The following is a 15,553-nucleotide window of genomic DNA, read 5'->3' on the forward strand; positions in this document are numbered from 1 at the left end:
AGGGAGGAGAGTCCCAGCGCAGAGGGAGCCCGGCACTGGAAAAAAGGTAAGGGATTAACCCCCTTCCTCCCCCTTCAGTGCCACGGGAGTGGGACCCTGAGGGTGGGGGTATGTTTTCCAGGCACCAAAGTGGTCCTTTAAGAGCCCCCATCCCACACTATGCCTGCCCCAGTTATTTGTTTAGGTACCCCACCATGGAGGCAGAGGGATCTGTGCTATGTCCCCCTGCATTGGATTAGGGATTTTTATAATAGCAAGCAGCCACTGGAGGAATTTAGGATGCAGCAGGGAGCTGTGTTCTATTCTCAAATATTACAAGGAGAGAGTCACATGCCGGTAGCTCCCTTCTTGTAATAAACTAAACAAAATGAACAAAGAACGAATTGCAGAATGAAAATTTGTCTAACAAGCAATTTGGTCTTCATTTCATTTGTGTAAAAATAGCTGAAATTAGGAAGAAAATGTGTTTGTCTGAAAATGAGTAACCCAGTCTACTAAAAATATGGAGCTCCTAGAAAAAGGAAAACATTATTTGCAATTTGTTTCTTATTTTGCAGTGTCGATCATCAACTAGACATGGTCAATAATGTAAAAATAATAATTCGGCATTCAGCAGAGAGACAAAACATTACTCTGTATAAAGATAGTATTCATATTAAGCACACATGAAAATGTCCACGATCTATACCATTTGTGAGTAACATTTATGTAGTCCCAAGTACTAATTCCATAAACCCATCAGGACATTCCTCAGATCACAGCCTCTCTATTTTAAAAGCCTAAAACTAGGAAATTGAACATATTATCTCCTTATAAATTACCTATTTAACTTAAGCCCATGAGTAACTTCTAAATCTGTGATCCTCACAACCCGCCAGCATGTCTTTCATTTCCTTTGTTAGTTTTTATTGTCCCCAAAGAGAATTACTGGTGTAAGAGTGGATTCCTTGAAGGGTCCTTTTCCGACACCACATCTGTTTTTGGATGGTGAGTGCCCGTCACTGTCTGCCTCTGTTTATTCCATCTAACACATACTTAACAGTGACCTAGGAAATGGAAGGTGCCCTGAACTCTGCAAGCAGGGAACTAACTGTGAACAAGGACAACAGAATATGTTGAATGAGCTAGTGACCTCTCACATATGATTCTATCTTAAAACATATCAGGCCCACAGCATCCCAAAGCTGGACGAGGGCTGAAATGTAATATCTTTATTTTCCTTCCCCGTCTGAATATAACATCTTGTAAATGACATTCTCCAGCAGAAAGCCCACTTTTAGACTTGATCTACCTGCACTCAGCCTTATTAACACATTAAAGTTTCTTTATAATTCATCATAATAAGCTCTTAAACAGGTAAAACCCAAAGTAAACAGAATTATATAAAGAAAGAGAAATACATAAAACCACTAACTATTCTGTGTAAAAATAATTTCACTGTTTTTTGTAGTGCGTCAACGAGAAAGGTCATAATTACAGCAAAAGCCTTTGCATTACGTCCTGGGCCACCATCAGGGGGTGATAACCATGACCCAGCCGCTCGGGCCCCATGTGTAGTGTCGGAACTACCGCTGGTGCAGCTGCACTGGGGCACACACGCCGATTGGCCCTATAACTTCAGGGGTTCAGTCAGCGCTGCAACCATGCAATAGTGCGACCAGGCCCCTTTAAAAATGGCAGCCACAACTTGTGCTGGGAGGAAGTGATGGTCTGTCACTTTCTCCCAGCTTAGTCAGGACAGGAGGGAGGAGAGACGCAGCGAAGGCCGTGAAGTGGGAGAGCCAGACAGACTTTCATAAGCCCCAGCCACCCTTCTGCACCAAAAAGGTAAGAAACAGAAGGGTGGTTAAAATATAAGCTATATGTGTGTGTGTGTCTGTATGTTGTCAGTATGTATGTGTGTGTCTGTATGTATGCATGTCAGTATGTATGTGTGTTTGCATTGTTTATGTCAGTATATGTCTGTATGTATGTCAGTATGTGTGTGTTTCAGTATGTATATCTGTATGTCAGTATGTATGTGTGTGTGTGTCTGTATATATGTTCATATGTGTCAGTATATGTGTGTATGCCTGTTTCAGTATGCATGCCTGTGTGCATGCCTGTTTCAGTATGCATGCCTGTGTGTGTATGCCTGTTTCAGTATGCATGCCTGTATGTGTGTATGTCTGTTTCAGTATGTATGTATGTGTATCAGTATGTCTCTATGTGTCTAAGGATGGAATTTTGTCTAACAAGCAATTTGGTCTTCATGTGTCTGTCTGTATGTGTGTATGTATGTGCATTGTGTCAGTGTATATATCTGTGTATCAGTGTGGGTGTATGTGTGTGTTTAAGTGTATACACAACAAACACCAACATTCACAAATTGTGTATGTGTGTATGTATATACACACACATACTTACATTCATACACACATTGTGTATGTTTTTGTATGGAGTATGTGTGTGAATGTTGAAATTTGAATGCAGGTGTGCATGTGTGTGTTTTGTATACACTTCTACACACACTGATACACCGACACACACACAAATACACACACACACATATATATATATATATATATATATACACATACACACACACACATACAAACAGTACATCCACTACACATGAACTACCAAGCATCATGTCCACTTTAAACACACTGCAGCCACAACACACACCATGTATCCACTCTACAAACACTGCTTCCTTGTGAGCGGATTTGAAGGCTGGTCATGTTAGAGGGATTTTAAGGCAGACCCCCAGGGTTCCAGAAATTGAGCTGTGTTAGGAGCCCCAACATTTCTAATGGCGGCCCTGATTATGTCCTTTCTTATATTTAGTTTAAACATTGTCATTCTCACTTAAAGCCCTTTATGACTATAATCTTATGTTCCTCAAACTGACTGCCTTCTTAAATAAAAAACAAACAAAAAAAATGTGTTTCTGTAAATAAAGGTTTCTCTTAACAGACTCTGAGTACTACTGACTTTGTGGTCTCCACCTGCATCATCACACAATTAACAAAATAAATAGTCCTTAATTATTTAGAATTAAATAGTCCTTAATTTATTTAGAATGTTTTATCAAGTGAACAGCATATTTTTTTGGAGTGGAACAACTGAAGTGTGTTTTAACGTACTATTTTAAAGTTGATGCCAATGAAATCATCAATATAGAAATCTATTTTAACAGAGTATATATCACAGGATTATTTTCACACACAGTTGATTTAAAATCATGTCGCTGATATAGAACTCTAAAATGAAGATGTGTTTTGTCTCTATCAGATAGGCATAATTTCTACAATGTTATACTATCCTTCATTTTGCTTTAAGTGAGGTTTATTAAGTCATGCTAATGCCTTTGTTATTTTCTAACGGACATGCTTTTAAGAAGTCTAATGGGAGCTATGGAGGTAGGATTGCTCACTAGCAATCTTTCCAAGAAGGAGCACATGAGCTACTACTGTATATTGTATCTGCACCGAGCAACAAGGCACGTGCAATGCATTTTTTAAGAATACTTTTTTGACAGCCATTTTCACAAACACAATATTGAGCAGTGAGCAGATAGGATGCATACAAGGCTATAATCTTACTGTTAGCTAAACAAAGCATGTTTTGATAATGTGTCTCTGTACAAGACAATCTCATCCTTTTCTCAAATCAAATTAAAGCTACAGACAGTTATCCCATTATTATGTGGCTGGGTTTGTTCCCTAGAGGTGTAACAAAAACTGCTCTTTACAGGGGTCTACACAAACCTTCTCAGACCTCTGGCCCCTCTAACAGGTTAGACAGTGGGAATCAGGGTTATTAAAGGGTTTCCATTTTAGGGAACTCTTCATTTTGGATTTGCCAACAGTTCAAGCATTGTTACTGTAAAGCTAAACTCTATACACTACTGGAATGCAAAATACAAAATATAACAACACAATGATAATCCAGTATTAACAAAAAGGTTACTAATTTATGAAACAGCTCCATTTCAGATAAAAGAACATTTTGCCACTAACTACATGCAACGTACCACCTAATGATCCATCAACAGCGTCTTTAATCACATTCATGGCAACTATGTGGGTGTCTGCCCTTATTACTGAAACATCTACACACACAAAACAAAAATACATCATTATGACTGTAACCAAAGTTCCTAGAAAATAGATGAGCAGTATGGATCATATATAAGTAAATGTTTTCATAGATGATACTTTTTTTTTTTTTTTTTCTTGCACAGTTTTTGCTGCTTATATATCAGACAGCAGTTCAGAAACAGTCCAGAAATGGCTCATTACCAGCAAGTGCAAAGGAAATTGTTTCCCATTTGATGTAAAGTAATGAAATGTCATCTATAAAGGTCTGTCATGGTGTGCACATACATAAAAAATTACAAACTGGGGACATGCTACATTTCAGTATACCTAGTCCTTCAATGCATAGCTTTGTAGCACTGACCATCTACTAAGGTTAATATTTATAATAAAAGATGGCTAGGTCACATTATTAATGTTTCCTTGGATGCCAATCCCATAAGCACGCAGCTGTTGCACAGCCGGTATACGCCATGCCATTGGAGAGTTAAATAAATGTAAGTAATGAGCGATTGTCTTTGCCAAGGGATAAATTGATGAATTGAGTCCTCCTTTCCACAACCACAAAGTGCCACATATCAAAGTGCTCTGTTACCTCCCCGGTCTGTATATTCGTCAGCCCATGTACTTGGGCTTTTGATCTATTAATTAAGGGCACTTCAATAGCAGGTGGCATCAATGGGAAATTGCTCCAACTTTGTCTTGCCAAATGAAGAGCATTTAACCAACAGCATATATTCCATTTTTTGGAGTATATTAAGAGCTGCATAATAGAGTAGCCTGCACAGACTGCAGTAAGTACATGCAGGAATATAGATGTCTGATTGATCCTTAGTTAGTCTACACAATTTGCTCAAAGAATTAGGCAAAAAGAAAGGGGATTGAAAGAAATAAATGCTCGTGTATTGGGCCTACTAGCATATACCCACACAGAACAGTGTAAGATGTATATAAAAAGAAACATAAATACGCATGCACCGGGGGGGGAAGCAAGAGGAAACTTTGCATGAATAAAGCATGGAATAAAGAAATGTGTTTCAAACAACTGATATGAGTTAAAGGGACACTCCAGGCACCCAGACCACTTCTGCCCATTGGAGTGGTCTGGGTGCCAACTCCCACTACTCCTAACCCTGCAAGTGTAATTATTGCAGTTTTTTATAAACTGCAATAATTACCTTGCAGGGTTAACTCCACCTCTAGTGGCTGTCTACTAGACAGCCACTAGAGGTCTCTTCCTGGTCCATAGCACAGGAAACCTGTGCTAGAGCGTCGCTGGACGTCCTCACGCTGTGTGAGGACCTCCAGCGTCGGTCAAATCCCCATAGGAAAGCATTGAAATTAGTTTTCAATGCTTTCCTATGGGGAGACCTAATGCGCATGCGCGGCATTGGCGCGCATGTGCATTAGGTCTCCTCGGCCGGTGGGCGGGATCAGTCTCGCCCACCGGCCGACGAAATGGAGAGGAGGAGCGTCGCGGAGGAGGATTCAGCGGCGAGGGACATCGCCGCTGCCTCAGGTAAGTGACTGAAGGGATTTTCACCCCTTCAGTACCTGGGGATTGGTGGGTGGGAGGGAGAGGGACCCTCCAGTGCCAGGAAAACGGATAATTTTCCTGGCACTGGAGATTCCCTTTAAAGTAACTACATAAAAAAATAATAATAATTAAAAAACGAGGTCCCTAAAAATAAAGTAGCAGTACACAGTAACAGTCCGGAACAAATTGTTAAGAAATGTACAGGTCAATGTACAGAAGGTGAATTTACAGATGATTTTCTGACCATCTACTGCATTCAAAGAATTCTGGGAGTTATAGGCCATCAACATGCAGGGTGATAGTTTTGGGGATCCCTGCTCTACTAGATCATTTAAATATTTGGTTTTATCAATGCTTTTGTAATACTGAAAATACCAGGCACTTTTAGATTTACTTTTTGGTTTTGTTTAATACTTATTAGTGTGACATACTTGTTTCAGTCGCATACATTTGCATAATGCAGAACAATGTTATAAAGCTTTAAATACTGACCACTTCAGTAGGCAGGTTCTGCAGGTCATCAAACGGAGTCTCCAGGGTATTGGTGTCCACGTTTAAAATCACAACATCTTCCAGGTTCATCATTTTCACCTTCTGGGGGGAAAAAGCAATTGCAAGGTCAGGCAATCAGGGAAGTAAGGTGTGAAAAATGGGCTGATTAAGGCTTTGCAGTTCTGTCCAAATCTCTGCAAATGAATCATCAATATCAGTGATAGCTAACCTGTGGGACTGCACATACAGTGCTATAGTTAGATCACTGTTCTATGAGCACTGTCTACTCCATATCAACAAATAAGCAATGAAGACAAAGTGATCAAAATGACACAACATGGGGAAAAAAAAAGTAATGGAGCAAAATAAATATAAGTATTTTTTTTTTTTTTAAGCTTGCTTACTCTCTCCCTATTCTCTGGGCTCAAACTTATCATAATAATCCTAGTAACACATTTTTCTTCTATCCAATATGTTCTAATACGAAAGGGACACTCTAATCACCAAAATCGGCATGGTGCTAGTATGCATTGGATCGTAGCGGTAATGGTACTTAATGTGTTCCTTCACTGATAACCCTTTTCGATGAATTTATGTGACAAATACAATAATGAAAAATTATTGTGTTTAAAAAAACAATTAACCAAACACGATATTCACATCAAAATTGTTACATGTAACTTTGCAATTCCTTCAAGGAACGAGAAGTGGCTGAGATTTTTTCAGCCATCCATGTGCATATGATTTTAATGAGGGCACACACCTTAATCTCATGCCCAGCAAGGTTTAATAGAACATATAGTGCAGAAGATGTGTGCAATTTCATTCCTAAAGAGACATGAATGATACTACTTCACAGGCTAAAATAGTCCACACTAAAACCCTAATAGTTTGCTGCATAATCGGTATTCGTGAATGAAACTACAAGCAGCCACTGTGAACTACTCTCATATTTGTAATTTAGTCATATGTACACATGGTGTACACGTTAGAAGGTGGTACTAAGGCATCAATGAGACGGACATATAGAATACTATTTGCATAAGACTACTGCTAAAATGAATTAGATGAAGGGAGATAGGGACACGAAACTCATTACACCAGATATATTACAAATAACATGGAAGGCTTTTACAAACATAGCATAACATGGAAGGTGTTTACTAAGTACCTTTCAGATTGTTCCCTTTTTGTTCTATTCCATGGCTCAGGCAAAGAAGATTGTTTGATGCCATTTAGCAGCTAGTTCAATAAGCTATTCTTAGTTATAAAGTGAATTCTGCAAATATACTGTAAATGAATAATGAAGTGCCTGTTCCCCTTTCCCGAATAATACAAATCACCAGAACGATATCTTTGGAACACACAGACTCTAATGCTAGAATTAATTCACTTGCATTGAGATGCTTTGGTTTCACTTGGCTTTTGCTAGCTCAGTGGAAATGTTCAACACAGATCCCCAGAGACAGTCTACTGCTACGAAATCATTAGGGAATAGCAGTCTGTGACACAGAGGAGGCTATTTGTTGTTCAATGGATAAATATGATCATGCACTGAAGAGGAATCCTGGAAAATCTGTGTCATTTCAGATGTTGATTTTTGTCTTACACTCACTAGTATATTTTCAATTTATATTTAACAGCCTGAAAGACTGATTTAAACCTGCTAGACTAGGGAGGGAGCGGGAACTAAGCCCAGTACAATCAATAAGAAAACAAAAAAAAAGGGCTACACCATGTCAGAGGTGCTCAAATAATCTGTGAATTAATGAATGTACAAGTGGAACAATTTTATTAAAGACACGGAGGCTCATATTATGCATAACTCTTTCTTTATTTCCTCAGCAGCAAAGATAGAGGAATATAAATATTATCGAAATTGAAAGTAAAAAACTGTACAGGCATAACAGGCAGCCAATCACATAATAGAGGAAGTAGCTATATAAGTCCTGTGTCTCCCACAATCCTCCTCTTTCTTTGCTGCTTCCTCAGACAGCTAAGTATCCATGTTTAGCTCTCTTACTCATTGCCTTTATTTGTTCTGTGATTATTGTTATATTGCTTTAATTGTTTTATTTATCTGTGTTTTATCTGTATTCATTGTTTTATTTATCTGTATTCATTGTTTTATTTAAGTGTTTGATTTGTTCCTCACACCTTAGTGTGCCTTAGAGATCCCTGGGGGGTTTTTCCCCTTTACCGGGAGATTATCTCCCTGCCCTCCCTTGCTCCCCGCGTCTCTCGCGGGTGCCGGCGGCGTTTTTTCTGCCGCGGCCGTTCTTTTCCTCACGGCCGCGGCTGCATGCACTCCCCTGCCCGCTCACGGGCTCCCCGCGCGGGAAGAGTGCACGCGCCCCTTCCCCCGACGGGCGCACAGCCGCGAGCACTCCCCTCGCGTGCCGCGGCCATCTTGGACGGACCTCCATGCGGTCTGCTTCCTTTTGCCGTGCAGTCGGTCGCCTCGATCTCTCCTGGGCACACTAACGGTCTGACTATTGAATATTGTTGTATTTTTGTTCTTCTCTGTGGGTTACTCAACCCTTTAGTTCTCCTGCTCATTAGTTTGCATTTTTACATTTTCTAATTACTGCCATTATGCAGGATAGGGATGATGGTCCTTCAGGTCCCTCTGGGGACTTTAACATGGAGACTACTGAGAGTGCTATGGCCTCTCAGGAATTTCAAGCCTTGCTAGAGGCCACTATGGCTTCTTCACTGCAGAAGGCTATTGCCTCAGCCATGGGGGCCGTCTCCTCCTCATTTACCCACTCCCTGCATTCCATGGTTTTACCTGCAATGGCCACCCCGGCTCCCCAGGGTGGGGGGTCCCCTTCACCTGCCCAGACTGTGCCTGGGGCCCATAAGGTTAGGGCCAAGTCCAAAAATGTCGGCTCCCACTCCTCGATGCAGGCTCTGCCTGCCATGACTGACACGCTAGAGGCGGTCACAGATGGCGCGCACCCCACGCGCAAAAGAGCCCCTGGCCGGGCTAAAAAGGCTAGATTGTGGAAACGGGCTAAGGCCCTTGATGATGGGTCGGATTCCGACCGGAGTGTGGAGGACGAATCCGACATCATGGAGTATGACTCCTTTGACGATATTGATTCTGGAGAGGATTTGCCCCTTACGGGCGTGAACCCCTCGGGGTCCTCTGCCAAGGCCCGGGGTCAGATATTAGGCCCCATTGGGGATGACAAAACAATCCTTGACCCGCAGGGTAACACCCTGTTTGATCCAGACGACCTGCGTCACCCCAGGTCCGCTGAATGGGTCCCCCCAGACCATATTGCCCAGTACGTGGCTAAACGCATCCGCACGCCCCTTTCTAGAGAAGGCCGCAATAAACTGCGCGCCGAATGCCCACGCCCCACCCTCCCGGGCGCTGCCTGTAAGACTCCAGACATTGACCCGCAGATTGCCCAGTTCTTGAATAAGTCGGGCTGGAAGCCCAAAAAGGGCCTCGACCATTCCCTGAAGGGGTGCCAGGACAAGATCCTGGATACGCTAGGACCCCTCTCAAAGCTATACGAGCTTCTCGATTCTGCCAGGACCGGCGACTCGGTCTTAGATATTGATGTGGCCGTAGGTTGGGTCCAACGGGCCATATGCTTACTGGGGAACGCCAATACGGCGATGTCTAAAGAGAGGCGTAAAGCTATTCTCTTAAAGATCGACCCTAAGCTGGTCACCATGAATGTGGCGGAGCCTGAGCCGACCGATGAGGGTTTGCTGTTCGGCTCCTCCTTCGTTAAGGACATGGGGTCGTATGTCAAGACCTTCACTGCTATTGACAAGGCACAGGCGAACATGAAGCGCGTGTTCGCGCCTAAGGTTTTCGGAGGGGCCGGGCGTAGCAGGAACCGTCCACCCGGCCGTGGTTTCCAAGGCGCATTCCGCGCAACCAGAGGTTCCTTTTTTCCCTCCCGGGGATTTCAGGATCAGAGAACCCCTCCCTTCTTCCCAGCCAGAGGTCGGGCTTGGGGCTCCAGATACCCCCACGGTGGTACCCCCGGCAGACGTCCTTACGGTGAGTACCCTTTCTTTCCCTCCCGTTCAAGTGGCGGGAAGGCTGGCTTTATTTTACCGAGAGTGGGAAAATATCACCTCGGATGCTTGGGTTCTGCAATGTGTGAAGGGGTAGCGCCTAGAGTTTGTTTCCATGCCTGTCCAGTTTTGTTTCCCCAGAGAACTGTCTCTTCCACCGGATCAGGACGAGATGATTTCCACGGAAGTCGTGGAAATGTTGTCCAAGGGCGCTATAGAAGAATTGCCGTTCGCCGCCGTAGGCTTTACGAGCAATCTGTTCCTGGTGCCCAAGAAAGGGGGCGGAGTTCGCCCTGTGATAAATCTTCGCCCCCTCAACGCCTTCCTACGTTACCAACACTTCCAGATGGAAGGTATACACTGCCTCAGACACCTTCTACGCCAGTCAGACTGGCTAGCCAAACTGGATCTGAAGGACGCTTACTTCACGGTACCCATTGCTTTGGAGTTCAGAGACTACCTCCATTTCACATGGCACGGGCGTCGTTGGCGCTTCACTTGCCTGCCTTTCGGTCTCTCCTCGGCTCCCTGGTGCTTCACCAAGCTCATGAAGCCTGTAGTGTCGTTCCTTCGAACCCGCGGGGTTCGCCTCATTATTTACCTGGACGACATTTTGATTTTGTCCCAATCAAAGGAGGACCTCCTCCTACATCTGGAGTGGACTACCAGCCTGCTACAGAAGCTGGGTTTTCTGATCAACTGGGACAAGTCGGTCCTAGTTCCCGCCCAGTCCATAGAGTTCCTGGGCTTCAGAGTGGATTCCGTCCAACAATTTCTGTTCCTACCGTGTTCAAAGGTGAGAGCCATCCAGAAGGAAATTCGAAGGGCTCTTCGTGTCTCAGATTTATCCGTCAGACAACTGGCGAGAATAATTGGCCTTCTCGCGGCCTCTATTCAAGCGATCTTCCCAGGCCCGCTACATTACCGGGCCCTCCAGCGGCTCAAAGGGTCACACCTTCGGTCAGGTCACTCCTACGAGTCTCGGATACGTTTGGACGCGGAGTCCAGGGACGAATTGGTGTGGTGGTTGGCACACATGGAAGCATGGAACGGGAGAGCAATTTTCGGCTCCATCCCAGACGTAGTGATCGAGTCCGATGCCAGCTTGCACGGCTGGGGTGCTCGTTGTGGCGACATTTCCACAGGAGGCAGATGGTCCGACATGGAGAAGTCGTTACACATCAACTGCTTGGAACTCCTGGCAGGGGCGTTCGCGATCCGCAGCCTTACCCCAGGACGGGCGAATTGCTGCGTTCTCCTCAAGATGGACAACGTGTCGGCGGTCCGCTACATAAATCACCTGGGGGGTACGAAGTCCAAGATGTTGGCGATTCTGGCAAAAGAGTTCTGGCAGTTCTGCCTCTACAACAATGTTTCGGTAACAGCGGAACACATTCCGGGTCTGGACAATTCGGGAGCGGATTGGAATTCCAGACACTTAAGAGACTCTGGGGATTGGCGTTTACACGCTTCGGTGTTCCAGAGCCTGGACATGCTGTGGGGAAGATTCCAGATGGATCTGTTCGCATCTCGGCTGAACACTCAGCTGCCGGAGTTCTACAGCTGGAGGCCGGACCCTGCAGCGGTAGCGACAGATGCCTTTCTCCAAGAATGGCCACGGGGTCATCTGTACGTTTTTCCCCCGTTCAACATGATCGCGTGCACAATCTCGAAGATGGTTCGCCACGACTGTCGTTTAGCGTTGATCACCCCTCTATGGAGATCTCGACCATGGTTACCTCGCTTGATGGAGTTATCGATAGATTACCCTCGGCTGATACCTGTCTTCCAGGACCTCCTTCTGGATCCGGATGGGAACTCACACGAGCTGGTGTTGCAACACCAGCTACCCCTGATAGCGTGGTTCCTTTCAGGGGACCTTGGACTGTCCCAGACGTTCCGCAGGCAACTCTACTGCTCCTCGATAACGCCTGGGCCCCAGGCACCCGTACAGCCTATCGAGCTTCAGGGAGATTGTGGTCTGGTTGGTGCATGGAACGGGCAGTGGATCCCGTATCTGCCCCTCTGTGTTTGATCCTGGAATTCCTCACGTCCCTGTTTGACTCGGGCAAGGCATACCAGACGATCAATCTTTCCTGCTCGGCTATTTCGGCCGGCCACAAGGGTTTGGATGGTTTCCCTGTAGGCAGACATCCTTTTGTATGTCGTCTTCTAAAGGGTATCCGCCTTGCTCTTCCTCCTCGGCCTCGTTTCTCGGCCTTTTGGGATGTCAACGTGATGTTGCAGTTCCTCTCATCATGGTACCCTAACCGAGAACTGACGTTAAAACGATTGTCATCCAAGTTGGTAATGCTACTATGTTTGATCTCTTGCAAGAGGGTCTCTGACGTCAGGGCCCTGGATTGGGACGCCGTTGCATTCACCCCAGAGGGTGTTACTTTTGTATCTTTTAAGTCTCCTCATCGGCCAGTTTTCGACACCCACTCTGGCACGTTGGGTGCGTTGGCTGTTAACCTCTGCGGGTATAGACACCTCTGTATTTACGCCTCATTCTGTGCGAGGCGCAATGGCTTCGAAAGCTTCCTCAGTCGGATGCCGTCTGGAAGATATTATACGAGCGGCAGATTGGTCCCGGGAATCGACCTTCCGAGACTTCTATTTCAGACCTATTGAAAACATCGCATCTCGAGTGGTGGCACAGCTTTGAACTTGCATAATATGAGCCTCCGTGTCTTTAATAAAATTCCCAGATTTTACTAGTAACATGACGTAAAGTCATGATTTTATTAAAGACACGGAGGCGAGTATTATTCCCTCCCACCCTCCCGGTGTGGATTTGGGATAAGAGATGCTTCGATACTATTCAGGTATGTTTTCAATCAGGTCTGTATTTCTATCATGTGTTTAGATCATGTATTTGTTTCATGTATTTTATCATGTTTTTGGATGATTTTGGACGCTTTTGCTAATTTCTAATTCTATATATTTTATATTTCAGAATCCAGTGTTATGTGTGGCTCCTCACGGTTATGTTTGGTAAGTCTACAGTTTTGAGTTTGGAAATTACCATATTTTTCTATTTTTTTGTAGCTTGAAGTTTTCGCATTGTTTCCCGTTTCCTGTTTGGATCTAATGGAGCATCGTTCATCTTACCTGGTCTTCGGTTTCGCAAGAAAGAGGGGGATTGTGGGAGACACAGGACTTATATAGCTACTTCCTCTATTATGTGATTGGCTGCCTGTTATGCCTGTACAGTTTTTTACTTTCAATTTCGATAATATTTATATTCCTCTATCTTTGCTGCTGAGGAAATAAAGAAAGAGTTATGCATAATACTCGCCTCCGTGTCTTTAATAAAATCATGACTTTACGTCATGTTACTAGTAAAATCTGGGAATTCTAAAGCTAAGTGCAGCAATCACTGCATAAAGCAATAGAATGCTTCTATATATATATATATATATATATATATATATATATATATATAGTTTATGTATTCGCTTATCCCTTGGTAGCTATATTAATAGTAATAAAGTTACCATAAGCGCATCAATGAGACTGTATCTTATACAAGAATTGCACTGATACGTGGCTCAATGTGTCAATCACTTGCCTTGTATTCATGTGTGAAAATATTTATGTCTAGATTTCTAAACATAGCACATAAACAGCCTGAACCTGCAATTCTGAACCTGAGTTAGTGGTAAGGAAGAAAATGTGCTGTAAAGCAACAAGATGTGGATGGTGATAAAAGAGAAATGCCTTGATGACAGGCCAAGTCTTTGATTTCCATTTTCAAGTCGTATGGTGTGATGCTTTGATATATGAAGGTATCAAGTGCCATATACATATAATAGAAGATGACCAGTTTTCTCATTTTTCTCTGCAGTATGGCTTGCTTGTTACAAAGTCAGTTTTTTCTATAATACTCAGTGAACCATCGTTGCTTCACCAGCAGTCAGTTTCCTCAATTATATAAATTTAAAGTGTCTCTGCCACCTCAAACTTACCTTTCTCCTACTGTTTCCTTTTCTCTATCAAAATCTATTTTTCTTTTCTTTATTTCGGATTTATTTCTCTTTAAAACATGAGACAACATAGGCATTACTTTGTATTATGTATTTTTTCTACACTTGGCAATCTTGACCAAAAGTGGAGATTAAATGGACACTGTAGGCTTCAAAACAACTTTACCTTAATGACGCAGTTTGGATGTATAAATCATGTCCAACTCCTAAATGGCAGATAAATGAGCAGTGAGACTGCAGGGGCATGATCTATACACCAAATCTGCTTCATTAAGCTTAAGTTGTTTTGGTACCTATAGAGTATATTTAACCCTTCCTGACCGCAGACGTACTAGGTATGTCCGACAAAAACCTCAGACGTACCTAGTACATCTGCAGCATTCCTAATTACTTACCCGATTGGCACCATTCCCCTGACGGAGATTGGCGTTCCTCTTGTTCTGGGGGGGGGGGGGACTGTCTGACAGCCCAGACAGTCTCACCTCGGCAAATTAGGCCCCTGCGAGCCACGTGATCGCTCTGAAAGAGCGGTCACATAGCCGCAACAGGCGTCCATAGTGCTGCTTGAACTGACAGGCAGTCTCCCTGCATGTGTAAAATAAATGTAAAAAAATATGTTAAATTAAAAAATATATATGGCATATACGGCAAAAAACACTTAGTATGACATATGTATATGTATACTAAGTGTATTTTTCTATTGCACACGTATATATATATATATATATATATATATATATATATATATATATAAAATATATTATAAAAATGAAATTAAAAAAATAAAACACACACACATATATATATATATATATATATACACATACACACACACACACACACAATATACATAATTACATAAATAATTTTATAAATATACGTTTTCCTGGCACTATAGTATTAATAGGTCCCCCCCACCCTTATGGCCCCCCTCCCGCCAGGCTGAAGTTGGAGGAAGGGGTTAATCCCTTACCTTTCCCTCGGCGCTGGGGACTCTCCTCCTCCTTCGGACGTCATCGGCTGAATGTGCATTCGCGACTAGAGCGTGCTTTTGAAAGTTACAGGGTCAAATATAAGGCTTGATTTTCAATTTTTTTTTTTTTTTTTACATTGAAATTTGCAAGATTGGTTATGTTTTTTTTTTTTTTTTTCATCATATTTTATAATTGTTTTTATAGTAAATGATATGATGTGATGAAAATAATGCTGTCTTAAGAAAGACCATTTAATGGCGAGAAAAACAGTATATAATGTGTGTGGGTACAGTAAATGAGTAAGAGGAAAATTTGAAATAAACACAAACACCGCAGAAATGTAAAAAATAGCCCTGGTCCTTAACGGTAAGAACATTGAAAAAATGGTCTGGTCACTAAGGGGTTAAGGCAAGATAATGGAGTATGTTTCAGGCT

The 15,553-nt window shown here is 43.0% G+C and overlaps 1 protein-coding gene across 1 annotated transcript in view; it reads right to left on the reverse strand.

Moving 5' to 3' along the window:
* The window catches only part of DENND1A (DENN domain containing 1A), a 920,735-nt gene that overhangs the window by 331,939 nt on the left and 573,243 nt on the right, over nt 1–15,553 (reverse strand). The window contains exon 12 of the mRNA XM_063432346.1: nt 6,112–6,213. Within this exon, the coding sequence (XP_063288416.1) occupies nt 6,112–6,213 (102 nt within the window). The remainder of the gene's footprint in view (nt 1–6,111; nt 6,214–15,553) is intronic.

The sequence above is a fragment of the Pelobates fuscus genome, chromosome 9, assembly GCF_036172605.1.
Source record: "Pelobates fuscus isolate aPelFus1 chromosome 9, aPelFus1.pri, whole genome shotgun sequence".
Taxonomy (NCBI): domain Eukaryota; kingdom Metazoa; phylum Chordata; class Amphibia; order Anura; family Pelobatidae; genus Pelobates; species Pelobates fuscus.